The sequence below is a fragment of the Xiphophorus hellerii genome, chromosome 1 (genome assembly GCF_003331165.1).
Source record: "Xiphophorus hellerii strain 12219 chromosome 1, Xiphophorus_hellerii-4.1, whole genome shotgun sequence".
NCBI classification, from domain to species: Eukaryota; Metazoa; Chordata; class Actinopteri; order Cyprinodontiformes; family Poeciliidae; genus Xiphophorus; species Xiphophorus hellerii.
Window position 1 is genome coordinate 33,094,559 of NC_045672.1, and position 25,874 is coordinate 33,120,432.

The 25,874-nt window shown below is 44.6% G+C and overlaps 2 protein-coding genes and 2 long non-coding RNA genes across 8 annotated transcripts; 3 read left to right on the forward strand and 1 right to left on the reverse strand.

The window, feature by feature from the left end:
- Positions 1–5,510: 5,510 nt before the first annotated feature.
- Positions 5,511–10,683, forward strand: uxt (ubiquitously-expressed, prefoldin-like chaperone). 4 transcript variants are annotated; one of them, XM_032567825.1, is made up of 6 exons: positions 5,516–5,767; positions 8,365–8,446; positions 9,048–9,115; positions 9,218–9,325; positions 10,097–10,160; positions 10,300–10,531. In XM_032567825.1, the coding sequence occupies exons 1-6, from the start codon at positions 5,673–5,675 to the stop codon at positions 10,372–10,374; spliced, it is 492 nt and encodes a 163-aa protein (XP_032423716.1). In that variant the 5' UTR covers positions 5,516–5,672; the 3' UTR covers positions 10,375–10,531. The 4 variants fall into 4 exon arrangements, with proteins under 4 accessions (XP_032423687.1, XP_032423716.1, XP_032423697.1 ...); XM_032567806.1 differs by lacking the exon at positions 10,097–10,160 and adding an exon at positions 7,784–8,248 and having other exon boundaries at positions 5,657–5,767; positions 10,300–10,683; XM_032567815.1 differs by lacking the exons at positions 5,516–5,767; positions 10,097–10,160 and adding exons at positions 5,783–5,976; positions 7,784–8,248 and having other exon boundaries at positions 10,300–10,683.
- LOC116723211 (uncharacterized) lies at positions 5,970–7,675 on the forward strand. The gene is made up of 2 exons (XR_004339927.1): positions 5,970–7,270; positions 7,371–7,675. It is a non-coding gene; the product is annotated as an uncharacterized LOC116723211 (long non-coding RNA).
- Positions 10,684–13,801: 3,118 nt separating the features above from the next.
- elk1 (ETS transcription factor ELK1) lies at positions 13,802–25,032 on the forward strand. 2 transcript variants are annotated; one of them, XR_004339885.1, is made up of 12 exons: positions 13,802–14,678; positions 18,187–18,395; positions 19,006–19,191; positions 19,261–19,422; positions 19,492–19,626; positions 19,701–20,012; positions 20,100–20,226; positions 20,328–20,473; positions 20,549–20,629; positions 21,181–21,282; positions 22,266–24,503; positions 24,566–25,032. XR_004339885.1 is itself a non-coding variant. In XM_032567427.1 (11 exons), the coding sequence occupies exons 1-11, from the start codon at positions 14,654–14,656 to the stop codon at positions 22,362–22,364; spliced, it is 1,584 nt and encodes a 527-aa protein (XP_032423318.1). In that variant the 5' UTR covers positions 13,802–14,653; the 3' UTR covers positions 22,365–25,032. The 2 variants fall into 2 exon arrangements, 1 of the variants encoding a protein (XP_032423318.1); XM_032567427.1 differs by having other exon boundaries at positions 22,266–25,032.
- Positions 20,692–20,931, reverse strand: LOC116723205 (uncharacterized). Its single transcript, XR_004339926.1, has 2 exons — positions 20,818–20,931; positions 20,692–20,745 (listed from the first exon to the last, which is right to left on the reverse strand). It is a non-coding gene; the product is annotated as an uncharacterized LOC116723205 (long non-coding RNA).
- Positions 25,033–25,874: the final 842 nt, after the last annotated feature.

Consider the following 25,874-nt stretch of genomic DNA (forward strand, 5'->3'; position numbering starts at 1 on the left):
TAATATTAAATAACAGGGTATTAAATAACGGGGTATTAATTAACAGGGTACTAAATAACAGGGTACTAAGTAACGGGGTATTAATTAACAGGGTACTAAATAACGGGGTACTAAGTAACGGGGTATTAATTAACAGGGTACTAAATAACGGGGTATTAATTAACAGGGTACTAATTAACAGGGTACTAAATAACGGGGTACTAAGTAAAGGGGTACTAAGTAACGGGGTATTAATTAACAGGGTACTAAATAACGGGGTACTAAGTAACGGGGTACTAAGTAACGGGGTATTAATTAACAGGGTACTAAATAACGGGGTACTAAGTAACGGGGTACTAAGTAACGGGGTATTAATTAACAGGGTACTAAATAACGGGGTATTAATTAACAGGGTACTAATTAACAGGGTACTAAATAACGGGGTACTAAGTAACGGGGTATTAATTAACAGGGTACTAAATAACGGGGTACTAAGTAACGGGGTAAAAATTAACAGGGTACTAAATAACGGGGTACTAATTAACAGGGTACTAAATAACGGGGTACTAAGTAACGGGGTACTAAGTAACGGGGTATTAATTAACAGGGTACTAAATAACGGGGTACTAAGTAACGGGGTACTAAGTAACGGGGTACTAATTAACAGGGTACTAAATAACGGGGTACTAAGTAACGGGGTACTAAGTAACGGGGTATTAATTAACAGGGTACTAAATAACGGGGTACTTATTAACGGGGTACTAAGTAACGGGGTACTAAATAACGGGGTATTAATTAACAGGGTACTAATTAACAGGGTACTAAATAACGGGGTACTAAGTAACGGGGTATTAATTAACAGGGTACTAAATAACGGGGTACTAAGTAACGGGGTACTAAGTAACGGGGTATTAATTAACGGGGTACTAAGTAACGGGGTATTAATTAACGGGGTACTAAATAACAGGGTATTAATTAACAGGGTACTAATTAACAGGGTACTAAATAACGGGGTACTAAGTAACGGGGTACTAAGTAACGGGGTATTAATTAACGGGGTGCTAAGTAACGGGGTACTAAGTAACGGGGTATTCATTAACAGGGTACTAAGTAACGGGGTACTAAGTAACGGGGTATTAATTAACGGGGTACTAAGTAACGGGGTACTAAGTAGTGGGGTATTAATTAACGGGGTATTAATTAACGGGGTACTAAGTAACGGGGTATTAATTAACGGGGTACTAAGTAACGGGGTATTAATTAACGGGGTACTAAGTAACGGGGTACTAAGTAACGGGGTGTTAATTAATGGGGTACTAAGTAACGGGGTTTTAATTAACGGGGTATTAATTAACGGGGTATTAATTAACGGGGGGTACTAAGTAATGGGGTACTAAGTAACGGGGTATTAATTAACAGGGTACTAAATAACGGGGTACTAAGTAACGGGGTATTAATTAACAGGGTACTAAATAACGGGGTATTAATTAACAGGTACTATTAAGGGTACTAAATAACGGGGTACTAAGTAACGGGGTATTAATTAACAGGGTACTAAATAACGGGGTACTAAGTAACGGGGTACTAAGTAACGGGGTATTAATTAACAGGGTACTAAATAACGGGGTACTAAGTAACGGGGTACTAAGTAACGGGGTATTAATTAACAGGGTACTAAATAACGGGGTATTAATTAACAGGGTACTAATTAACAGGGTACTAAATAACGGGGTACTAAGTAACGGGGTTTAATTAACAGGGTACTAAATAACGGGGTACTAAGTAACGGGTAAAAATTAACAGGGTACTAAATAACGGGGTACTAATTAACAGGGTACTAAATAACGGGGTACTAAGTAACGGGGTACTAAGTAACGGGGTATTAATTAACAGGGTACTAAATAACGGGGTACTAAGTAACGGGGTACTAAGTAACGGGGTACTAATTAACAGGGTACTAAATAACGGGGTACTAAGTAACGGGGTACTAAGTAACGGGGTATTAATTAACAGGTACTAATAACGGGGTACTTATTAACGGGTACTAAGTAACGGGGTACTAAATACGGGGTATTAATTAACAGGGTACTAATTAACAGGGTACTAATAACGGGGTACTAGTAACGGGTATTAATTACAGGGTACTAAATAACGGGTACTAAGTAACGGGGTACTATTAACGGGGTATTAATTAACGGGGTACTAAGTAACGGGGTATTAATTAACGGGGTACTAAATAACAGGGTATTAATTAACAGGGTACTAATTAACAGGGTACTAAATAACGGGGTACTAAGTAACGGGGTACTAAGTAACGGGGTATTAATTAACGGGGTGCTAAGTAACGGGGTACTAAGTAACGGGGTATTCATTAACAGGGTACTAAGTAACGGGGTACTAAGTAACGGGGTATTAATTAACGGGGTACTAAGTAACGGGGTACTAAGTAGTGGGGTATTAATTAACGGGGTATTAATTAACGGGGTACTAAGTAACGGGGTATTAATTAACGGGGTACTAAGTAACGGGGTATTAATTAACGGGGTACTAAGTAACGGGGTACTAAGTAACGGGGTGTTAATTAATGGGGTACTAAGTAACGGGGTTTTAATTAACGGGGTATTAATTAACGGGGTATTAATTAACGGGGGTACTAAGTAATGGGGTACTAAGTAACAGGGTACTAAGTAACGGGGTATTAATTAACGGGGTATTAATTAACGGGGGGTACTAAGTAACGGGGTATTAATTAACGGGGTACTAAGTAACGGGGTACTAAGTACGGGGTGTTAATTAATGGGTAACGGGGTACTAAGTTAACTGGTAGTAACTAACGGGGTACTAAGTAACGGGTACTAAGTAACGGGGAGAAGTAACGTGGTGACTAGTACGTGGTAGTAAGTTCACGGGGTAACTATTAACGGGGTATTAATTAACGGTGTTTAAGTAACGGGGTATTAATTAACGGGGTACTTAAGTAACGGGGTAACTAAGTAATGGGGTATTAAGTAATGGGGTATTAAGTAACGGGGTATTAATTAACGGGGTATTAATTAACGGGGTACTAAGTAACGGGGTACTAAGTAATGGGGTATTAAGTAACGGGGTATTAAGTAACGGGGTATTAATTAACGGGGTATTAATTAACGGGGTAGGCACTCGGGTGGACTTGGTAAGAGGTAAGGAATCGGCTATTGACCTTAGATTCTCAATCTTTAGCTGATATTTGCAGCTGGACAGTTTAAAGAAAACATAATGAATTTATTATGATCCAATTTCTGTCAGTATAGGAATAGAAACAGAAGAAAACCAAACTGGGATAGTTTTAAAGTGATGAGAGGGGTTAATATGAAAAATGTAGATACAAATGAACCGATAAATGAATTCAATTCAGAAATCTGTAAATGTATTATTAATACAGCCAAAATATATATATAAAAATATAGTGAGATGTTTGAGAGGCAAAGAATGGGGAGCAGATAGGAAGCATTAAAGGCAATTTATATTGGACTAATTAGATCAATTTTTGATTATGGTTGTATTTTATATAATTCAGCTTCAAGTAGTTTATTAAAAAAATAGATATAATACAATATCAGGCATTAAGACTTTGTTGTGGAGCCATGAAAACTAGTTTTGGCTCTACAGGTTGAGATGGTGAGATGCCACTGGAGCTCAGGAGAGAAATACTAAATATTAAAGGACATAATGAAGGTCATCCTCCATGTATTACGCTGCAACCTAGTCAAGAAAAAAAAAGAAACAAATGAATAGTTTTGGATGGATGTTATGTGCTCCGGCACATTGTATTTATTTCTGTCTATTTTTTTTCACTTGGATTATTTTGTATAGAAGTTAGTTATATGATTTTTGTTGTTGTTGTTTAATATACTTTAGAGTTTTGATAATTCTTTCTTGTAATTTGGTCCGTTAATTTGTGACGCTGTTGGACAGCCTATAAATAGGCTGGGTTGCGCCAGGTAAAGGGCGACGCCCTCCCAACCAACACCCAGGATGCGTTGTGACGCGGTGCGCCCGTCTCCAGCCTGCCGCACGGTAGTTTTTGTTAGCTGTTTGTTTGGTTGATGTTTTTTTGTTGTGATTTTTGACCTGGTGGGACCGGTTGTCCTGTTTTCGATTTTTCTTTAACAGTAGTTTCTTTTTTCTTGTAGTCCGGTACTAGCAGGGGCTTCGACGGCCCTGTATAGGGTTGGCCCCCTGCTGTACCGTTTTGTTCTTTTTGATCGGCTCATCAGGTCCAACTTTCTGTTTATACTTTGGGAGTTTTGTTTTCTTTTTTTTTTGGGACACGGGGAACCGAGGATTTAATTCTCTCTTTTTCTTCACAGAAAAATCAAAAGAAGCTCATCTTAAAGAAAAGGTCGAGAGAATTGAAAATAAAAATTACTTTTGAATCCTCATTTTTGTCTTCGTGTCCTCAAATATGTTGTGCCCTTTGTGGACGTAACATATTTATGGGGGCTAATAAATAAAGTAAAAGATGTAGGAATAGATAACTTTCTAATTAGTCCTGTGGTTTTTATTCCTGTTATTCCATCATGGATCTTTGGACTGAAGTTGATTTAAACTTACAGTTAGAAAAAATGGAGGTGGAAAGTTATATAAAAAGAGAATATTCAGAGTATATACAAATATATACAGATGCTTCTAAAATGTTAAATGATAGAGTAGGTATATCATTTGTAATTCCAGATTTAAATATTATGAGAAATAAAAGAATAACAGATACAAAATTGACAGTGTAGGTGAATTAATGGCTATTTTAATGACTTTAGAGTGGACCGAGGAAACAAGACAGAGGGAGGTTTTAATTTGTTCAGATTCAATAAGTATTAATAAGTATTCTAGAGATAAATTCAGAATCAAGGCAAGATATTATATTGGATATAAGTCACTCAATATTTAGGATTAAAAATGATGTTTCTCATGTTAAACTAGTTTGGATTCCTGCCCACATTGGTGTGGTAGGAAATGAGTTGGCTGATAGTTTTACTAAGAGTGCTGCAAAAAAGAATATTGTTGATTTAAATATTAAAAGAATTAAAAATCAGGTAAAGAATATTATTAAAATTTATATCAAGAAGAAATGGTAAGAACAGTGGGATAGAGGATTCAATGCTAGGTTTTATTATAGTATCCAAAAAATGTTGGGGAATTTAGGAAATGTAATAGAATCAAAAAAGAAGATGTTATATCTAGAATAAGTTTTGGACTTTCAGGATTAAATAATACTCTTAAAATAATTAATAAACATAATACAGGTTGTTGTAATTATTGTGGAAAATTAGAAACAGTCCAGCATATTTTTTTTTTTAATGTAATAAATGTGTTCAGGAAAGAGAGGTGTTACTTAGAGATTTCAGTAGGAATAAAAATAAATGAGATATTAGGGAATTGTTTCAGAGATCATCTGCAGTATTTTTAGTTTCCTAGCAGAACGGGAATCATGGGGAGATTATAACAGCTAAACGCCTGATCCACACTCCAATCCGGAAGGTGGCGGTAATGCAAATACAAGTTGTTTGCCAACCGCCATAAAAAAAGAGAAGAAGAAGAAGAAGTTAGCAGCATGCTAGCTGTGCTAACAGGAGGGTTCGGGTTCTAGAAGTCCTCTTCGGGATCAGAGAATTTCATCTGGATCTGCTCGGGCATTCCAGAACTGGAACCGGAACATGATGGCTCGTCCTGCTGGTTCTGCCGGCGGTCTGGACCAGAAGGTTCTGCAGTATGAAGCTTTCATCAACGACGTGCTGAGGAGAGACCTGCGGTAAGCCTGACCCGATCTTACTAACTAGACAGAAACAGGTTTGGTTCATTCCGAATCCGAACCGAACCAAACCGGAAGTTAGGGTGAACTGATTTAAAGAAGAAGCTGAGTTTCTGAGCAGAATCGGGTCAACTGAAGGTTCTGTAGGTTCTACCTGGCAGACGTGGATCGGAACCAGAAGGAAATAGAGACGCGGTGAGAGGAACCAGGTTAGTTTCTAGTCCGCGGAGCAAGCGGCGTCTAGCTCCAGGTTGATCCGATTTATGAACGCTAATTTCGGCCAGCCGTTCTCTCCCGCTCCCTGCCTGGCGCTCGGAGGTTCAGTTAGGGACCATCTACAAATTTCCGAACCAAACATGAGCATCTACTGTATGTACATAGATTTCTTGCCTTGTGACTATTTTTATTCTATTTCACCCTTTTTATTTCTTGTCAGTGGGTCATATGTGATGTAAACTATTAAAAACCAAGTGTATTTTTAAATATAAAGTTATGTAAAAATGTAAAGTAAAATGCAGAGCATCGTCTCTCCAGTCTAGTAGAATAATTTCACACTGATTTTATGTTACTGGGTCACATGACTTGGAAGCTATTGAAGAAAAAATATTAAAATTATTTTAAAGATTGAGTATGACTTAAAAATTCGATGGAGAGCAGAGTGTCTCCTGTGACAGCATGAATGACCACTTTCTGTGTCAGTTGGTCACAAGGCCAGAAATCCACAGTGATGGTCAAACAACTAGAATATCATCAAGTTAAATCAGTTATTCCAATCACAAAGAGAAACTTACATATTATTTTCATTTATTACTCATAGACTGATATATTTAAAATGTTTTTTCTTTTAATGTTGATAATTAGAACTGACAACTAATGAAAACCCCAAATTCAGTATCTCAGAAAGTTAGAGTACTGAAGACCAAAACAAAAAAAGATTTTTAGAAATCTTGGCCAATAGGAAGGAGTGATGATGTTCAGCTCTCAGTGCTGAGTTCTTCCTTCTGCCTGGTTTACTGCAGCCGCGCGGCGCGGCGTCCGTCGGCCATGCGGCATCTGTCAGTCTGCGGCCAGGCGTCCGTCGGCCAGGCAGCGAGGCGTCCGTCGGCCATGCGGCGTCCGTCTGTCTGTGGCGAGGCGTTCCTCTGCTTGTGGCCTTCAGCTCTAATGAAACGTCGGTCTGGTGCATCACCAGTTTCCACCACGGACCTTAAACCGGGTTCTGGACTCTGTGTTCTGGAGCCAAGTCCTGCTGAAAAATTTAATCTGCATCTCTATAAAGTTGGTCAGCAGCAGGAAGTGCTGGTAGGTGCATTGACCTTTGACCTCACAAATCACAGTGGACCAACATCAGCAGATGACATGGCACCAAACTATGGTTGACTGTGGAAACTTTGACTAGACCTCAAGCAACATGGATTCTGCTGCTCTGCTCTTCCTCCAGACTCTGAGAGGAAATAAAAATTCACTTCAACCAGAGAACAGAGCAGTTTGTGTTCAGTCCAGGTGAGGCGTTTGTGTCTGGTTCAGGTCTGACGTGAGGAATGTTTGTTTCCTGATCCTCTCCATGACGGTTTTCCTGATTGTTCATTTGTTTCCACCTCAGGGTTTCCTTCCCTTCACCTCAGTGTCTGAACTCTGAACTCTGAACGGCTTCTTAAGCAAAGGTCGTCTTCTGGACGGCCGTCAGGTCAACGGTCATGTGACCTGCAGATCTGAACTGAGAGACAATTTAAAGCATCTGCAGGTTTTAATAGAAACATCCACACTAATCAGGTAATTATCTGATTAGTGTGGAGCACCAGAGGTTTTCAGTATTGAATCTTTCCACAATATTCTAATTTTGTGAGACACTGAATTTGTAGTTTTCATTAGTTATGAGTTATAATCATCAACACTAAAAGAAAAAAACATTGAAATATATCAGTCTGTGTGTAATGAATGAATATAATATACAAATTTCACTTTTTGAATGGAATTACTGATTTAAATCAACATTTGGATGATATTTTGGACCAGAACCTGCAGACGGTCCCTAACTGGACCTCTGAGCTCCTGGCAGGCAGCGGACCGAACGGCTGGCGCTGGACGCCGCTGACTCCACGGCGAACATCCGACTGGACACCCAGCTGACTGCGGTGTGAGACGGACCGAGGAGCTCCGGAGGTCCGGTTCGGTCCAAGTCCTCAGTCCTGAACCGGGCGTCCTGTGGCTCCACCATGACGGTTCCAGATGTTCTCTGGTCTCTCAGAGCTTCATGCTGCCAGGGAGAGCAGAAGGTTCCGTCCGGAACCGGTCCAGAACCTCTCTGGTTCTGCTCAGATTGTCAGCTGATGTTTGGGATCTGGATCTGGTTGAAGATCGGCTCGACCTGGACCGGAACCATCAGAACCGTCTGAGTGGACCCGGACCATCAGAACACTTTCTCCATTTGTAATCGATTTCTGGACTACAGTGAAAACTGTTCCCGTCCTCCAGAACCCGGTACTAGAACCATGTCTGCAGGTCAAGATGGAGGAAGTCTTGGTTCTGCTGGACACAGGGATTCTGACCCGGTTCTGATGGGTTCTGACCCGGTTCTGATGTTGTGGTGTTTGCAGGGCGGTGTTAGAGCAGAGGGATCGTCTCTATGAGAAGATGTCTCACTACCTGCAGCTGAAGAACGCCATCCAGAGTCTGGAGGTAGCTGCACAGATTCTCCATCCGGACAGAGGTCTCACTCTGCCACCGCTTTCCTTTCTCCCTCATTTCTCCAGCAGGGGGCGCTGTGACCTCAGCAGCTTTCAGGAGTTGGATTATAATCCCAGGAGATGAAATGAAAGTATAACCTGAAATCAGAAGCTGCCTCTTAGTTTCATTTTTATTCTTTTGGATAAACATGAAAAACAACCAATCAGCTCCTGATCGTCGTTTCTCAGGATTATTGATCTTCAGTCTGGACAGCTGATCAAACAGAGCCGGAGCTGATTTTCAGATTGGATAAAGAAATATTCTGGATTTTTACCATTTCTACATTTAATTTATTTTGGGATTTAAAATAATCTTTTATTATTTTACTTCAAAGGATAATTGTACATTTTTTCTCACATCTTTTGAGTTTTTAAAGATTTAATTCACATTTACACCTCGGGCACCTTTCATTTTGATTTGAATTTCTTCCATATTTTATTTGTAAATTAGTTTTCTGTATGTTTATATGAACTCAGACATTCCTCCCTTTCATATTGTGTGGCTGTAGTTGGCGTCTCTGACGTCACGGTGATGTCACGGTGTGTTCCTGCAGGAGGCGGGGCCTCAGCGGCTGAAGGCAGACGTGGATCTGGGCTGCAGCTTCTTCGTTCAGGCCCGAGTGTAAGCCCCGCCCCTTCCTGTGGCCATGTGACCCGGACGGCGCCAGGCGTTTATGATCCAGACTCCGGTTCCGGTTCTGACTGGCTCGTCTCCTCTCCTCAGGGACAATCCGTCCAGGATTCTGGTGTTGGTCGGGTTCGGGTTCTTCGTGGAGATGAGCCACCAGGAGGCGCTGCACTTCATCGACAAGAAGACCAATCAGCTGACGCTGTACGCTCGCTGTCGCCATGGCGACAGCATTAGAGGATATTTTGGAAATTTTACTTCCTGAAACTGATTTTAACATTTTATTGATTTCTGTTTTTACTTTGTCTCAAATTATTCAAGTTCAAAAAGTTCAAAATATAATTTCTCCAGATGTAAATTTTATTTTAGAAATGGAAAAATTTCCCTGTGATTTTTATGCTTTAGCAAGATTTTTTTTTATTTTCAGATTTTAAAATATTTTTCATATCAAATACTAAAATATTGTCTAAACATAAAATGTAAAAAATTCAATTTTGATTTTATTTATATACTTAAATTTGAGCAATTTATCAGCGTTTTTCAAACATCTTTTTCGTTTTGTTTAAAATAGTAATATTTCTGTAGAACATTTTGATATTAATTTTAAAAATTGAAGAAAAAAAATCATCTGAAGCGTGAGACAAAATGTTTAATCTAGAATATTTTTCTGTTTTTCTCCATATCAAACATAAATATTGGAGATTTTTTACAATATTAGCCCAAGTTAAAGCAAATTGATATGATAAATTGTTGTATTTTGTCCTGAATATTCAGCAACATGTAAATGTCAGATTTCTACAAGTTCAGTCAGGTTAGCTCGATGCTAACAGGATCCACTTGTGGACCAGATGAGAGATGCTAGCCATGCTAATGATGTATGCTAGCTATGCTAATGAGAGATGCTGGTCATGCTAATGATGTATGCTAGCTATGCTAATGAGAGATGCTAGTCATGCTAACTGTGTTTGCTTGCAGCTTCACTGAGCAGCTCACCAAGGACGCCGCCAAAATAAAAGCCCATATCCGCATGGTGTTGGAGGTCAGTTCATCTGCAGAACTGGACCGGTTCTGATCACAGTCTGACCCAGAGGACCGTTGGGTCTTAAATCAGTCCCAGTAGAACCAGTTTGTCTCTGGGCAGATCTGATTGGCTGCTCTCTTCTTCTTCTTCTGTCCAGGGTCTGCGGGAGCTGCAGGGGCTGGAGGAGCTTCCAGACGTCTGCAGGAAGTCTGCTGCTGCTGCTCAGCTCTGATTGGACGATGAGGAGGAAGAAGAGGAGGAGCCTCTTCATCAGGAGGCAAATGATCTCCAACTGGACACACAGTGGAACCAACTTCTTCTTAGACGTGAACGGAAACATTGATGACATCTACTTCCTGTTGCTGCTCAAACAGAAAGTCCTCCACATCACTGAGACATTTCAAAATAAAATGTCAGGAAGTGGTTTTGTCTGGTGAACAGAGAATCAGCTGAACTGAAGCTGAAGAAACAAACATGAACAAGTTCTCATCTTTCTGCTGTTGTGTTTTTTATTGTAAATTTAATAAAGAATTTGAGAATATTTTGTTGCTTTGGTTGATTTATTGTTGTTTGATTACTGTATGTTTATTTTTATGACTTTTATTTGTCAGATTGTTTATTGTGTACTATCCTAGGACAAACAAAATTTCCCCCTTTAAGGGATCAATAAAGTATTTTATTTGACATTTTCATTTAGATTTTATTTAGGTGTGTTTTTGATTAGAAAATGTTTCTCCTTATTTTATCATTTCTAGCCACTAATACATATTTACAGAAGTTCACCTAAAATGTTATGAAGTTTATTTTATGCTGATTTCCAACAGATCCAGTTTGTAATCCAGATTAATTAGAACCATTCTGGTTATTGAACCCTGCAGGTCCGGTTCTGGTCCGGTTCAGGTCCGGTTGGGCTCTCTAATATGTTTTATGATTCTTGTTCTTTATGTTGTGAATATTGAGAAGATGTTGAATTATTCTAAAATCTGATGCTTTTGTAAATATTCTTTTTGATATAAAACATGTTTCAGGATATTTAACAACTTTGTTCTGGATTTCTATTGACTTTGCTGGGTTCGGAACCGGTCCGGTGCTGTCGGGTCTCAGCTGCTCTCAGATGCTTGGCAACGTGGAGCTTGTTTCCATGGTAACGGACGGCTTGCTGAATGAGCCGCAGAAGAAGAAAGCAGCAGCTTTTAAATTAACATGAGAATGGACTGAACCGGGTCGGACCAGAACTGAAATAGTTTGGACCTTTTGCATCTCAGCTGCCTCCTTGGGGTCAAAGTTCACTTTCATCTGGATTCTTATGTTTCTTGTTTTTCTTTTATTTCTAGAAAGAAATTGTGACCAACTCGTCTCTTCTGAACTAAAATGCAGATTTATTTTCTTGTTCTGATACTTTTATTAATTCTTCCCATATTGTGTTCAGATATCTGTTGGTCTTTACTGTTTAAGATTTGTTTGAATTCAGATTAGTTACATTCATTTATTTGTTCTTTTCATTACTAAGTTTCTGATATTTGTTTATATTTTCCAGGATTGTAGGTCTTCTGACCGGAAGTAAAAAGCAGAATGAATCTTGAAGTTTTATTTCCAGATTAATATGAACTGGAAATAAAGCCAGATTAAATTAATCTGGTTAAATTCTCCTCCGGGAATTTAACACCGAGGCTTTTCTCTGCCTTGCTCTGCGGCTCCTCGCCAGCAGCAGCTCCTGATGACGTCTCCATCCTGTTGCCGCAGAAACAGTCCTGCATCAAATGTCACGCTCCCACCGGAAACTATATCAAAACACACGGGCTTCCCTTCAAAGTAAAGCTCCGTATCGTCCTGTCGGGTGAGCGTCTGCTCCTTGGGGTCAAAGTTCATTGTGTTAGAAGTGGCTTGAACTGAACCTAAGAAAGCAATGTGGTGCATTTCTTTTCTAAAGAAAAAGATATAAAACTCCAGATGTTTCACAACGAGATATGGACATACATTTGAAAACCTCAAATAGTAGCAGAAAGTAGGAGACCCGTAAGAAAGGCTTACAGCGTCCAGTCATACCGCATGAAATGACCAGGGGCCTCATGTATAAAACACTGCGCAGTTTTCACACTAAAACTTGGCGTAGGACAAATTTAGAAAAGTTCGGCGCACAAACAAATTCAGATGTATGAAGCCTGCGCACCTTTCCTTTATTCATCCTGGTTTACAGGAAACAGAGCAGCTGCTGCTCCGCCTGTCGCCTCCATAAATACATCTTAATGTAAATTAGTATAAATACCCGGAAGTCTGCCGCAAAGTGAAGCAGTAACCATGGCAACGTCCTGTTCGAAGCAGAATAAGTATTTATAATAATAATAATTCTATATTTTATTTCTAAGTTGCTTTCAGGGCACATAAGGTCACCTCACAAAAATCAAACTAATACATTTTAAAGAAACAAACTCCAAATGAATCCTAAAGATCTCAGAGCAGACGCTGTTGGAGCAGCAGAGCGATCAGCCGGGATTTAAACGTTTCTTCTGAATCCAGGAATCATGAGCAGAAGTTACATTTACAGGGTCCAGATGATTTCTGTCCATAAGGCGCATTCACAAAGCGGGCGGCTCCACTGGAGGACGGCTGCAGCTGGACCGGTACCGGTACCTGCTTTAAGTTCTGCTCAGAGCTCCAGGATGATCAGTCTGGATGAATCTAAACGCTCAGAAACCAGCAGATCAATCTGATCTCTGATCAATGGCTCCATGTTCTCCATCAGAGCCAAAGCTCCTCAGGTAGCGGCTCACCTTGATGCAGCTACTGATATACCTGGGATTGTCTCCACACCTGATCACCTTCAATAATCAAACTGTTTGATCAGCCCTGGTTTCTCTCTAGTGAGAATAAATAGATGCATTCAGACGATGAGTTTCATCTTTATGAGACACAAACTGAGCAACATGATTATTTACATTGAGGTTTTCACATCCTTTATTTCTATTTTCTTTATTTTGTGTGTGTGTGTGTGTGTGTGTGTGTGTGTGTGTGTTAGGTTGTCTGAGGATAAATGTGGTTCAGTTTCATCATTTAAACACTAAAATATTAAAATCATGAAACCCATCTGGTTTGATGCTTCCTGGTCTAAATAACTGAATGCCGTCAGATTTCAGTGGATTTAGGTGAGTTTTGACTCTTTGTAGTTTATTATTGTTCACAGAAAAAGTTTGCCGCACATTTTCACGCCAGGGAAAAAGTGCGCATATATTTATGTAAACTTTGACGCAAAGTTCATTTTTATACATGCCGACTTGTGAGTTAAATACGGCGCTTTATACATGAGACCCCTGGACATTACTGCGAGGGAATGCAAAAGAAAATGCATGTCCCCTAAGGGGATCCGTAGGCTCGAAGTGGAGAGCTGAAAACAACATAACATTATTAGTTTTTACTCAGAATCATATGACCAGTTGGGTTAAAACTGTTCCTTCTGTAAACAGAATTAATACATTTTATTTTGTATTTCCTAAATACTCAAAGATGCTTTAAAGAAGTACAACAATATAAAATCAAACAATGCAGCATAACAGAAAGATACACTGAGCTTAAATCAAATCAGTCTTTAGCTGCACCTTTTTGGTCAGGCGAAAAATCACTTTTGAAACATTTATTTTGAAAGACTCCACCGGAACCTCTCTCTTTACCGCCGTTACTCTGACTGTGATGAAGAGTTGTGAAGAGGCGTAACCAGAAACAAACTGGGAAAACTCAGGAGTTCAGTCGTTATCCCCGAACACATCTGTCGAATTACAGACTGGACCTTCTCCGTTACTTTTCCTCCGTGTCGGAGGTGGAGGTTTACGGTCCCGGGAAACTCTGTAGATGTTTCGGGTCTGACGCAGACCGAGAGGCTGGGGGCTAAGCTAACAGCTCATTACTAGAGCAGATGGCTAGGCTAAGCTAGGCTAGGCTAATAGCTCCTTGCTAGAGCAGCGGGAAGGCTAGGCTAGAGTAACAGCTTCTGTTGTGACTGGACCTTGAACTTGGAGAAACTTTTATAAAAGCAGTAGGAGCTTGATTGTTAAGATATTCGTTTTCAGTTTCTGAGAAGATAAAATACTTTATTTTGCTTTGATTTTGCGGTGGAAGCCGTTGTCTTATCGTGGTAGCAGGCTTTGTCAGCAGCCAGAAAGACCGCTCAGCCGGAGCGCGGATTCGTCCAGGACCACCGCATGTGAGAGCCCTGCTGGGCTTGGTGATCTCAGAAGGACTCGCTGATCGCGGTGCTGCTTTCTCTGGACGCTGTGCTCCCCAGAGGATAGTTAGCATGGAGGCTGCGGAGCCCCACCGCGGCAACTCGGAGCGGTTACATAACGGCAGCAGGTCGGCAGAGAAGCGGCTGAACGTCTCCTCCTCCTCCGCCTCCTCTTCAGCTCCACTGTGACACTTCTGCACGCAAACAGACCCGCAACAGCAGCAGCAGCGACACGACGCCGACAGCCGCAGCATGGAGGCGGTGTGACTGCTGGCAGGCTGAACCCGCTCAGAAGATGGAGTCCAACCCGCTGATTAACGGTGAGCGCTGCTGTGTGTGTGTGTGTGTGTGTGTGTGTGTGTGTGTGTGGTGGTGGGGGGGGTGCAGGTAGCAACAGGTGAGCTGCTGAGGCCTGCAGCTTCAGGTGGCTCTGTGCCCGTCTGCTGGTGATGCTGGGCCGGACAGGAACCGCTTCAACTTGCGTTCAGTTGCGTGGATTAAAGACGAGCCTGAAGCTCGTGAAAATGCTTTAACCTGGTTTAAATAAAGGAGAAAAGGCTAAAATAGCATTTTCAAGCATTTTTATGATCATAGTGTTCTTCTCCAGCTGCTGCTTCAGCTTAATGTATTCATTCACTGCCACATGGATGTTCTGCTGCACCTCAAATTCAATGCAGTTTTTAAGAGTTTCCATTTCTTTAGAGATCATATCAACCTGTCAAATTTCTTCACAACCCAAAGTTGATTCAGGTTGATAAAGGTTGATTTTCTGTTTAAAAAGTAAACGGTGTTGGTGTGTTTCAACCATATGCAGCAGCTTCCTTTCTGCTTTCATCATCCCAAACGGTCGCTGCGCTGTGATTGGTCGCTGAGTGTGTGTGTCTCCAGGTTATTATTATTATCCTGATTAGCTTGAGGAGGAAGAGGATGTCGTTCTTCATCTTGTTGTTGATAATTAAACTCCCGTGTCTGTGATGCAATATTAGCATGTTACCATGGCGACGCTGATGCACTCATGTTGTTAGATGAGATGTTTCTGATTTCAGGCCGCCAGGCCCGGTTCTGGTCCGAACATGGACCCTGTTCTCCTCTGGTTCTCCTCACGGTCTGAGCAGCGAGTCGGGTCAGCAGAGTTTCCCCCAGTAAACCTGCTCAGTGCTTTTGGGTGAAAGATGTTAATTAGACAGGAAATGTCAAAATATTACTGGGTAATTAAATGTTACTGGAAAACATGGCCAGTGAAACTATTTAAACCCACAACCAGGCTGAAAAACAACAAATAAAAAATACGATTAAAATGAATATCAATTATTTTCACTTCTGTTTAAACCAAATGAAGTCAGAGGCTCCATCAGGGCTTCAGGGGCCATAAATGATCATATTTTAACACAGATGCATAAATGTAACATTTGTTTATTGAGATGATCGATGCTGCTAAATTTGATTTAATGGTTTCATCATAAATAAATTAAAAGATTTAAATTGTTTAACATTTAAATTTAGGATTTTAAGGAGCTGGCAAGTTTACTTTGTAAAAGTTCAAAGAACAATACTCATAGTTAGATTGTTTTGTTACCATAGCAACAATCTGATGCTGTGACTTTGAGCTGTTTGTTCACAAATACAAATTAGTAAACTGCAATTATAACTGATTGTTTTTATGTTGGCCAGTTAATCTACTCTCCCTCTCCCAGATTAAATCCAACACAGAAGCTGTTAGAGGTGCTGATGGTTTTAGCAGCAAGAGGGGCCCCTAGGTCAGATTCTGCCCCAGGCCTCATGCAGCCTTGGACCGGCCCTGCAGGATGAGTTCAATCTGCTGCACTGAGCAGAGATGAGCAACAAACTGAGATTTAATTCAATGCTGCTAATGTGGCTTTAGCAGCTCTAACATTTCTGTCTGTTGAGTTTTAATAAGAGCCACAGAAACTGTTTTGGTTGCTCAACTTTAAGGGATGAGATTTTCAGATCTCACATTAACTCTGACTAAGTGGACAAAGCATTTGATATGGTTTGTTGCATTATGTACCTGGAAAAATGAAACTAAAAATAATGATAAAATAATATAAAACCAGCATGAAGCGTGACTACGAGGCGAGCGTGAAGCTCCTCACCGACTGAACCTGCACGATGAGGTTAGCGCTGGTTCGTTAACCGCTAACGCTCCGACCAACCGGAACACAGACGTGAAATTTACTGGGAAGACAGCGCCACACGCTGGGCAGCACGTTGAGATGTGAAGGTCGTACACAAAGATAAATCATTCTCACTGCTCCTCAACGCACCTCTGACAACGACTACAAGTTATTCCTACGTTCACATAGAGCTGTGCAACCAGAGCTAACACGGTGTGTTTAAACTCCTACCTTGATGTAAAGTTCTCCAAAGAAACATGATTCCTCACAGGAAGTTGATGTAAATATCCATACAGGTCAGCCTGCGTCCAGTTTGAGAGAAAGGAGGAGCGCGATCCCTGCTGAGGTAACTTAAGAGATCAAGCAGTGGCCGCGCGCTGAGGCGCCAGCTGAGTGATTGGGCTGCTCTCCCTGCTTTGAATGCATCAACTATAAACTTATCTTTTAGGAATAAATCTGCCCAGCCAGGGAAACGCTCAGAGCAACGCTTGCAATCCGGATTTTAACAAAAAAAGTGATTTTTTAAATTATTATTTAATTAATTTTTTCCTAAAAACAAAAACAAGCAGCGCTTGGCCTGGCGGGGGGCTAGTAAAGCCTGGTGGACTGCCAGGCTTATAATACGATGGGGGAAACCCTGTCAGAGGGTCAAACTGGTTCTGTTATCGAATCGGGAGCTGGACTGGTTCAGGATCCGAACCGCTCCCAGAACCCCAGCGATCCGGATTGCTGTGCAGGACCGGCCCGAGTGATAAGCTGAACTTCCTGGTTCTGGCGTTGACCTCGCTGTGACTTATGGGCTCCCTGACATCCAGGTTCTGGTTACTCTGAAAGCCCATGCCAGAACCGTCCCGGCTGGATGGAGCCAGTTCAGAACCAGCAGAACCATTTGCTACCAGTGGAGAGGATTACTCCCTCTGGTTCTGGACGATGAAGAACCCTGCAGCGCCCCCAGTCTGTGCAGGACTGCCATGGTTCTGGGTCCAGATGGTCCTGGAGGGGAGCATCTTCATCTACTCCTCTTCCTCACCGGATACCAGCGGCTGGTTCTGATAGAACTGAAAACCCAGTTCTATCAGAACCCAGCCAGGAATGAGATAAAATATCATAAAAGTGTTTAGTGATGAAACTAATAATCAACTGATAGCTGAATGTGTTTCTGATGCCAGCAGCTCAGCCTCTGTTGGATCAGAACCGGGTCAAACATGATCATTTCTAACTGAAGAGGGAACTTTTAATTTTCAATGAGACAGGACACACATAAGGGCCCGAACGGATCAGAACCAGAACCGTCAGCTGGATTTGCTTTGTTTTCTGCTTCTGCTAAAACATATTGATCCATCAGTATATTCCCAGACGATCGTCTGTCGGAGTTTAAGAACTTTTACTAATTATTTGAACTGATGAGACGATAAAGTGAGAATTAATAAAACTATTGATTATTGTTCTGATCAATCGGTATTATTGCTTACATGCAGCTTCCTGTGTTTACTGGCCGTTGATCGGTTCTGGATCAGTCGGATCAGAACGATGCCGGGCTCGTACTCGGTTCTGGTTGAGTTCTGATCATGCTGCTGCTGTTCTGGTTCTGGTTCATTTCTGGCTTCTGAAGAGTCCGACTCTATTTTGCTTTCAAACTAGCAGCTCCGGTTCTGGACCCGTCCATGTCTGACCGGTCTCTCTGCTCCCCCAGCTTTGGACCCGTCCATCACCCTGTGGCAGTTCCTGCTGCACCTGCTGGAGGACCAGCGCCAGCGCCACCTGATCTCCTGGACCGGCGAGGACGGAGAGTTCAAGCTGCTGGACGCAGAGGAGGTGGCCCGTCTCTGGGGGCTGCGCAAGAACAAGCACAACATGAACTACGACAAGTTGAGCCGCGCACTGCGCTACTACTACGACAAGGTGAGCGCTATGCTACCGCTACGACAAGGTGAGATTCTGTGGCTTTAGTAGCTCTTCCATTTAGTGTCTGTGGAGCTTTAATGATCGCCACATCAGCTCTTTGAGAGCCAATCATTGTTCTGGTTGCCCGGGCTTCATGGGACCAGTTGTTCTGATCCCCACGCAGCAACTGGACCTGACTCCAAGTAGACAAAGCATTTGATGTGCATTATGTCGCCGCGAAAAATAAAACAAACCAACGTGCTGCACTAGTTAGGAGGTGAGCCTGAGCTGAAGCCGCGGTCCTTATTAAAAACTATAGAAACTATAAACCCATTTTCTTTTAGGAATAATTCTGCCCTGCCAGTGAAAGTCCAGCTTAATAAAAGACAAATTATTAAATTCTTTTTTTGTTTTGTAATAAAAAAAGCACACAACATTTAGCCTGGTGGGGCCACGTCGAGCATGGCGACCCGCCAGGCCTACAATGCTCTGGAGGAAAGCCTGGCTGTGCCGCTGCTACCAGGTGAACGGGCTGATGAGCAGAGGAGTACTGCTGCTCAGTTCCTGCAAGGTCCAAGTAGCTCAGAACCAGAAGCTGGCTACTGATGCTGCTGTGGTCTTCTTGCAGAACATCATCAAGAAGGTCAGCGGTCAGAAGTTCGTCTATAAGTTTGTGAGCCAGCCCGACCCGGCGCCGGCAGACGGGCCTCGCGGCGCTGAGGAGGTCCCGAAGAAAGACGCCTGCGACCCAATCGGCCAGCTGAAAGGCCTGGGGGGCGTGGTCTCGGTCTGCCAGTCAAAGGGCTCAGCCCAGGTACGGCGTCTTGTTTGTTATCATGTAACCTGGTTGTTGCCGGTTGTCATGACGACGTGTCACCCGCAGCGCCCGGCGCCCGGCGGCGCCCAGAAGAGCTCCAGGAACGACTACATGAAGTCCGGCCTCTACTCCACCTTCACCATCCAATCCCTGCAGGCCCCGCCCAACCCCCGCCCAATCAAATCGGAGCTGCTGCTGCAGCCGGACCCCGCCCTCAAGGCCAGAGAGGTGAGGCCTCTTCATCACTCCTCTTCCTCAGCCAGAGGGGCGATGGTCTTCATCGTGTCTTCCTCCCAGGTGAGCCTGCTGCCAGAAGGCCGGCCCTCCCCTCCAGCTGGTGGCGCTGTGGACTCGCTGCAGCTCGCCCCCCAGGCCTCGCCCCGCCCCGCGCCGGCGCTCAGCCCGCAGGCCGCCGCCAGCAGCCAATCACAGGTCAGAACCGTCTGCCTTTGCACCTTTAGTTGTGACCTGGTTCTGATCGACACGCTCCCCTTTGTCCTCCGCAGGACCCCCCCGGCCCTCCTCTCAGCGAACCCCCCCACATCTACCTCACCAGCGTGGGCGACTCGCCCCCTTTCGCCCCCCTGCTCCCCCTGGCTCCCGGCGGGGGCCGAGGTCCAGGCTCCGCCCCTGACGGGCCGCCGGCCCCCCTGCTGGATGACCCCGCGGCCCCCCCGCACCACCCTGTCTTCGTCATCATCAACCCGTCGCCCCCTCCCCAGGCCCCACCCCCACCTGTCGTCATCAAAGAGGAGAACCTGCCGTCGGAGGAGGAGCTGCTGGAGATGGTGACCCTGCAGAGGAAGCCGGCGGACCAGGTGAGGGCCGGTGCCGCCGGATCCAGAAGGCCCGGTTCTGGTTCCGATGGAAGCGGGGTGTGACCAGCTCTCCTCTGACCCGTCCAGGTTCCCCAGCTCGTCTGTGGCCCAGCAGAACCAGAACCACTCATCACCATTGTGGAGAGCCCCCCTCCTCCGGGGCTGGACGCCCAGCAGGAAGTGGAAGGGGGCGGGGCCAAGGACTCTCTAGCAGGTAACTTCCTGGTTCTCCATGTCAGACCAGAACCTGGCAGAGCCGGTCCAGCTGCTGGTTCTGTTGCTTCTTCTCTGGGCTTATCTCCATTTTCCCGTCAGAGCCCTTCGTTGCCACAGTAACGTGCTCCTCCTCATCTTCGGCGTCGACCTCGCCGTCCTGCGCCGGGCCGCCCAAACCCAAGAAGCCCCGGATCCTGGAGCTGCCGTCCTCACCCTCCCTGCCGCCAGGCCTCTCCCTGGATAAGGTTCTGATGATCCGGGTCGCGTGACCCACCGGTCCGTCTGTCACAGCTCTGACATCACTACCTATCCCCCTGCAGGTGAACGCCGCTGTCAACAGTCTGTTGGCGCCGGGCGCCCCCAACACTCTGACGCCGACCGTCATCACCTCCCACGCCTTGGTAAGCTGGACCAGAACCACGTCGCATGGTTCTGATCAGATCCTCAGTGACTCATTATTTTCTCCATGAAGACAAATGAATGTTAGCCAATATGCTGCAGACAGCATGCTAGCTAACTTTGGCGTTCTAGCTAAGCTCGGCGTGCTAGCTAAGCTCGATGTGCTAGCTAAGCTCGATGTGCTAGCTACATTCGGAGTTCTAGCTAACTGTCTGTTTGTTTGAAGCAGTTTAGACGTCGATAGTCAATTGGACCTGGTTCTTCTTCAGAACCTCCACCAGGAGCTCGGATGTTTTCCTGTTTATTCTGACATCAGTCTGTATTAAATCCCTGAGTGAGGAGATCGCCATGGCAACAGACATGTCCTGCAGCGCCTCAACCTGTGGTTTAATGTTTGTGAACAGGAAGCGACTTGGAGGACTTGTTACCGTGGAGACCAAGCAGCTTCTGTAGATGACTGATTTTCCCACCTGACAGTAAAGCGCCTGCTGTCTCCAGACGGTTCTGAGAGGTTCTGAAAAGTTCTGGAAGGTTCTGTGTTCATGTTTTTCAGACCCCGGTGCTGCTGACCCCCAGTGCTCTTCCCTCCACCATCCACTTCTGGAGCACGCTCAGTCCCATCGCCCCGCGCTCACCGGCCAAGCTGTCCTTCCAGGTAATAGACCTATCCCACAGCAACATGACCGTCAAACCAACGGTCCAGAACGCTGCTGACGTTCTGACTAGAACCAGGAAGATGGAGAGACCACCTGGTTCTACAATCCTTCACTGTGACTTTAAACTGCTGGCAGTTTATAAATCACTGAACGGATTAAAGATCTGCTGCTGGATCAACCTGCTGGTACCGGTTCTGGTTCTGGTCTGCATCAGAACCAGAACCAAACATGGAGAAGCAGCATTCAGCTTCTATTCACTATAGATCTGGAACAAATTTCCAGAAAACTGCAAACCAGCTGAAACCCTGAGTTCCTTTAAATCCAGACTGAAAGCTGGTTGGAGCTGATCTGATCAATAACTGGAACATCGATCAATCATCTGATTGGTTCTGATCAACTGGACCTGATCAGTGGGTTGCGTGCCGCTCTGCAGAACTTGGGCGGTTCTTCTGGTTCCTCTGGTGGCTTGGAACCCGAGCTAGACACACACACACACACACACACACACATATCCTTCTATCTCTGTGAGGACTCAGAACAGGACCTGGATCTCTCCAGAACCCCCCAGACCAGACCAGAAGCCCCCAGTTCATCAGAGATCTGGACTGTCTCCCGTTCCCCATAAGGATAGAGGAGATTCTGCAGGGTTCTGACTCGGACGCCGGTCCATCTGGTGCTGCTGACGTTCTCACAGGTCCAGTTCACTCTGACCTCCTGCAGCCTGCCGGTTCTGTTCAGGTTGATCCAAGTCTCTCTGGGACTCGTCGGCTCAGATGTGGATCTGTGGCGCCTCCTGCTGGTCTTGATTGTTTCTGTTTCAACTTGAATCATGTTTTCCTGCTGAGTTCAGGTTGAGCAGCAGGGGGCGCCGAGGTCTGAGTTTCTGTTTAAACATGCAGGTCTTCCTCTAGGGGGAGCTGTTTGTTTTTCCACTGCAGGAGCCGTGCATGTCTGGTTCTGACCCGTCTCTGTTCCTCTGCAGTTTCCGGCCAACGGCAGCAACCAGATCCACATCCCGGCGCTGAGCGTGGACGGACTCTCCACCCCGGTGGTTCTGTCCCCGGGTCCCCAGAAGCCCTGATCCCGACCCCAGGACTCCCTTTGGACCGAATGCTGAGGCGCTTCCGCAGCGCCACCTGCTGGAGACCCTGACCGTGAAGATGACGATGCCAGGTGGACGGCCTTCATCCTCATTTAAAACCCTTGTCTTCGTCAGAATGGTGCTGGGCGACGCCGGGAACCCAAAGCATCCGGAACCGACCGGAACCAGAAACTGAAGCCGGACGGTGGTTGACTGATTTCTCTGTAACCATGGCAACGCCCATTGGCACCGCACCGGTCTGAGAACCGGGAGGAAAGGTCGGCGCAGCCGGAACTTTGGGATTCTGTTTATTTATGCTGGATTTGCTCCAGACGTTCCCGATCCGACTTGGGTCGGATTAAAGATCCATTTTACAGACCGAGCGCTGCTCTGATTGGCCACGCCTTCCCTGCAACGGACCAATCACAGAGCAGCGTCTGCTTCCTCCCTGCAGGGGGCGCTCACATTCCTCCTCCTGGATTTCAGATCTAAACTGTAAATATTCCTCTGTTGCCACAGATCGGTTCTGTTGAGGCGGGTTCGATCAGAACCCCTGAACTGGTTCTGGTTGCCATGGTAACTCGTTGATCCACAATGGATCTTTGCTAAAACTGATGTTTTTGGACCAGAAGCAGAGTGCTTAGTCTGGATTGTTCCGCTTGATCTGATCAGAACCTCAAACCCAGCCGCTGTAGAGCGGTTCCGACGGTCTTTAAGGGTTCCAGTTTCAGGAATATCGGACCATTTCTGTCCGGAGAACGTCGAACTAACGGAGAACTCCGACCTTTAGGATCTACCGACCGGATCGGACCGGATTCAGGAAGTTTCTGAGCTGGAAGCTGGAAAATCTGATTCCAGAGGAAAAGATGAAATTCTGTGTTTATAAAAGAAAAACTGTTTGAGTCAAAATGTTGAATGTTTTTCAGGACGGAATATTGTTGAGCGGTTCTGATGAACGAGTGGCCAGCGGCACTTTACTGAGGAGGAGGAGGAGGAGGATGAAGGTGGAGGGTGAGATTCTCCAGTTTGGAGAAGAAACCGTCTGACTGTTGCTAGCTGTGGTTGCTACGGTAACCTGACATGACTGTTGCTGTTGCCTTCATAGTGTTTCTGAATCGCTGAGGTCGGGTCAGACCCACCTGGACTGGATCCGTTCCCTCACACAGTACCTGTGCTTTGACCTTTCAGGGAAAGGTCAGACTGAGCACAGGTCCAATCAGTCAGCAGGTATGATACGCGCAGCGTCCACCGAACGCAGTGTCCTGCATGCTCGGACGCACTTAGACGGTATCCTTGTACGTATCTGACCTTTCCCCCGTTGCACCCTGACCTTTCCCCCTTTGCACTCCGACTTGGACGGACTCTCATACCAGACATGGTCTCGGATTTGGACACAGCCGGTTCACAGACGCCATGTTTGGACCTTCAACCCTTCAGACTCAGACCATCAGAACCTGTTGCTGTTCAGAAACCCGGTCCTGATGAGGAACCGGGATTTCTGAGGTTGGGTTCCTTTGGCCCGAGTTCTGGTGCCGACTGTGTCCTGATGATGGGGCTTCCCAGCCTCTGCGGGTCCCTGAATGCAGCATGACTCTATTTTTCTACCAGACGTCCGAATTTATTTTGTTCTCAAAGTTGCCTTAAAGATCCTGAGCAGCAGGAAGGAGGTTCTGGAAGATTCTGTCCGACCAAGAAGCCATGTTTGTGGACCAGAACATTTCTCTCACCAGCAGAACCTGAAGAATGTCTCCACACTGATCACTCAGCATTTCCTCCTGCTGCTCCGTGTGGTTCTGTTTGATGGAACTGGACCCGACTTCTGAAGGTATCTGCAGAATCCGAAGCTCCATTCAGACCCGACTCGTTTCTGTGTGTGGGTGTGACCCGTTTAGCTCCGTCTGTCTGAGGTTCTTCTCTGCTGGAGCCGATGGAGAACCTGGCAGGTGTCTGCTGAGCAGAACCTAAAGGTTTGGTTTTGACCTGAAGGGATCTGATGGAGGCTTCAGCAGAACCTCAGAGTCTCTGTTTACCCGGTTCCTTGGGCCAGAACATCCTGAGTCACTATCCCTGTTCCATGATGGGGCTTCAAAGCCCCATGACCCGTCTGACGACACTAAAGTCTTTAGATGTGACACCGCCGTCAAGTGGTCCCTGGCTCCGCCTCCTGTAGGTCAGGTGGTCCCTGGCTCCGCCTCCTTTAGGTCAGGTGGTCCCTGGCTCCGCCTCCTGTAGGTCAGGTGGTCCCTGGCTCCGCCTCCTGGTGGTGCTGATGTTCTAGAGTTTTCTTTCTGACCTGCTGATCTTCTTTTATTACTTCAGTGTGGTGGGCGGGGCTAAAACCCTATTTGTGTTATGTCCCATGATGCTTTGCTGACAGGAAGCTCCAGAACGTTTTCTGTACATACATGATGCTCCTGATCACATGACTGTTTAACCTGTACTATGTGACTGGGCCGACCAATGACATGTTTCTGTCGTCACTCCTCAAGGCATGGCCCCGCCCCTCCTCGGCTGCCATTGGCTGGAGGGTTGATTGATGTAAAGGGGCGGGGCCTGCGTTTATTTTTCTGGGTCTGACGACAAACTTTAAATCAAAAGATATTTTTATTTGATGTAAACGTTGTTTTCTACAATCGCATCAGGAAATAAAGATTCATCCGAGTCTCTACGAGTCTCTCCTTGTTCTTCAGGTCCACATTCCAGACCTTCCTTTCTGGACGGTTTAGAGAAATGGGTAGGAGCTGAATTGTTCACCTCCAGAAACAGAAAAGAGATGCGACTTGAGATTTTCAGGCTATTTTTCTCCAGGCAGTATTTTGACCTTACTGTTGGACTCTGAATGCTTAATGTCCAGTTTGGGGTCTTCAGTAACAGATAAACTATTTTATGACAGTTTTGGGGGGTTTACAATCACTTGCAACATATACACAAACTATTTTGTTAGTTTTGGGGACCTTACTTTTCGAAGTCCTACAAATTAAGTATAATATAATGTTGGCACTTAATCCCCCCAAACTTTCAGCAGAAAGCTGCTCAGCATCACAATGTGAATGATCATATTTTCTATCCAGTCCTAAAATAATTATTTCACAATTCTGTTTGCAAAGTCAGGTCTCTAGTTGTTTTGAAGAAATCATAACTGTCCAACTGGCTGTCAGCAGTTTAAATGTTCTGTAGTTTTGATAGAACTGATTCAGCAGTTCACATGAACACTATATATGCAGAGAAAATTACAACAAAAGGAAATACATCTTCACCACTGAGTGCCATCAGAAAACATTAATGAAGAAAAAACTTGTCTTCCAAATACATCCAACGTGTAATGATGACATGATAATAAAAACCAAGATTAAAAACTGTCAGCTTGGGGAAAAAAGCTTTTTACTCTTCAGAAAGAGGAAAGACTTAATTCTAACACTTTATTCTGAAATGAACCATCACTTCCTCTCAGCAGCTCAAACAGGACGTTGTCAAAGAACCAGCAAAAAGCAACCAAATATTAAAATCTGG

Excerpts from the sequence above, each read along its gene's own strand:
- elk1 (XM_032567427.1), top strand. The coding sequence starts at position 14,654 with ATGGAGTCCAACCCGCTGATTAACG. Across the intron at positions 20,474-20,548 it reads CAGGCCTCTCCCTGGATAAG|GTGAACGCCGCTGTCAACAG; the intron begins GTTCTGATGATC and ends ATCCCCCTGCAG. Across the intron at positions 20,630-21,180 it reads TCATCACCTCCCACGCCTTG|ACCCCGGTGCTGCTGACCCC; the intron begins GTAAGCTGGACC and ends CATGTTTTTCAG.
- uxt (XM_032567796.1), top strand. The coding sequence starts at position 5,673 with ATGATGGCTCGTCCTGCTGGTTCTGCCGGCGGTCTGGACCAGAAGGTT. Across the intron at positions 5,768-8,364 it reads GTGCTGAGGAGAGACCTGCG|GGCGGTGTTAGAGCAGAGGG; the intron begins GTAAGCCTGACC and ends TGGTGTTTGCAG. Across the intron at positions 9,326-10,299 it reads AAGACCAATCAGCTGACGCT|GGTCTGCGGGAGCTGCAGGG; the intron begins GTACGCTCGCTG and ends TCTTCTGTCCAG.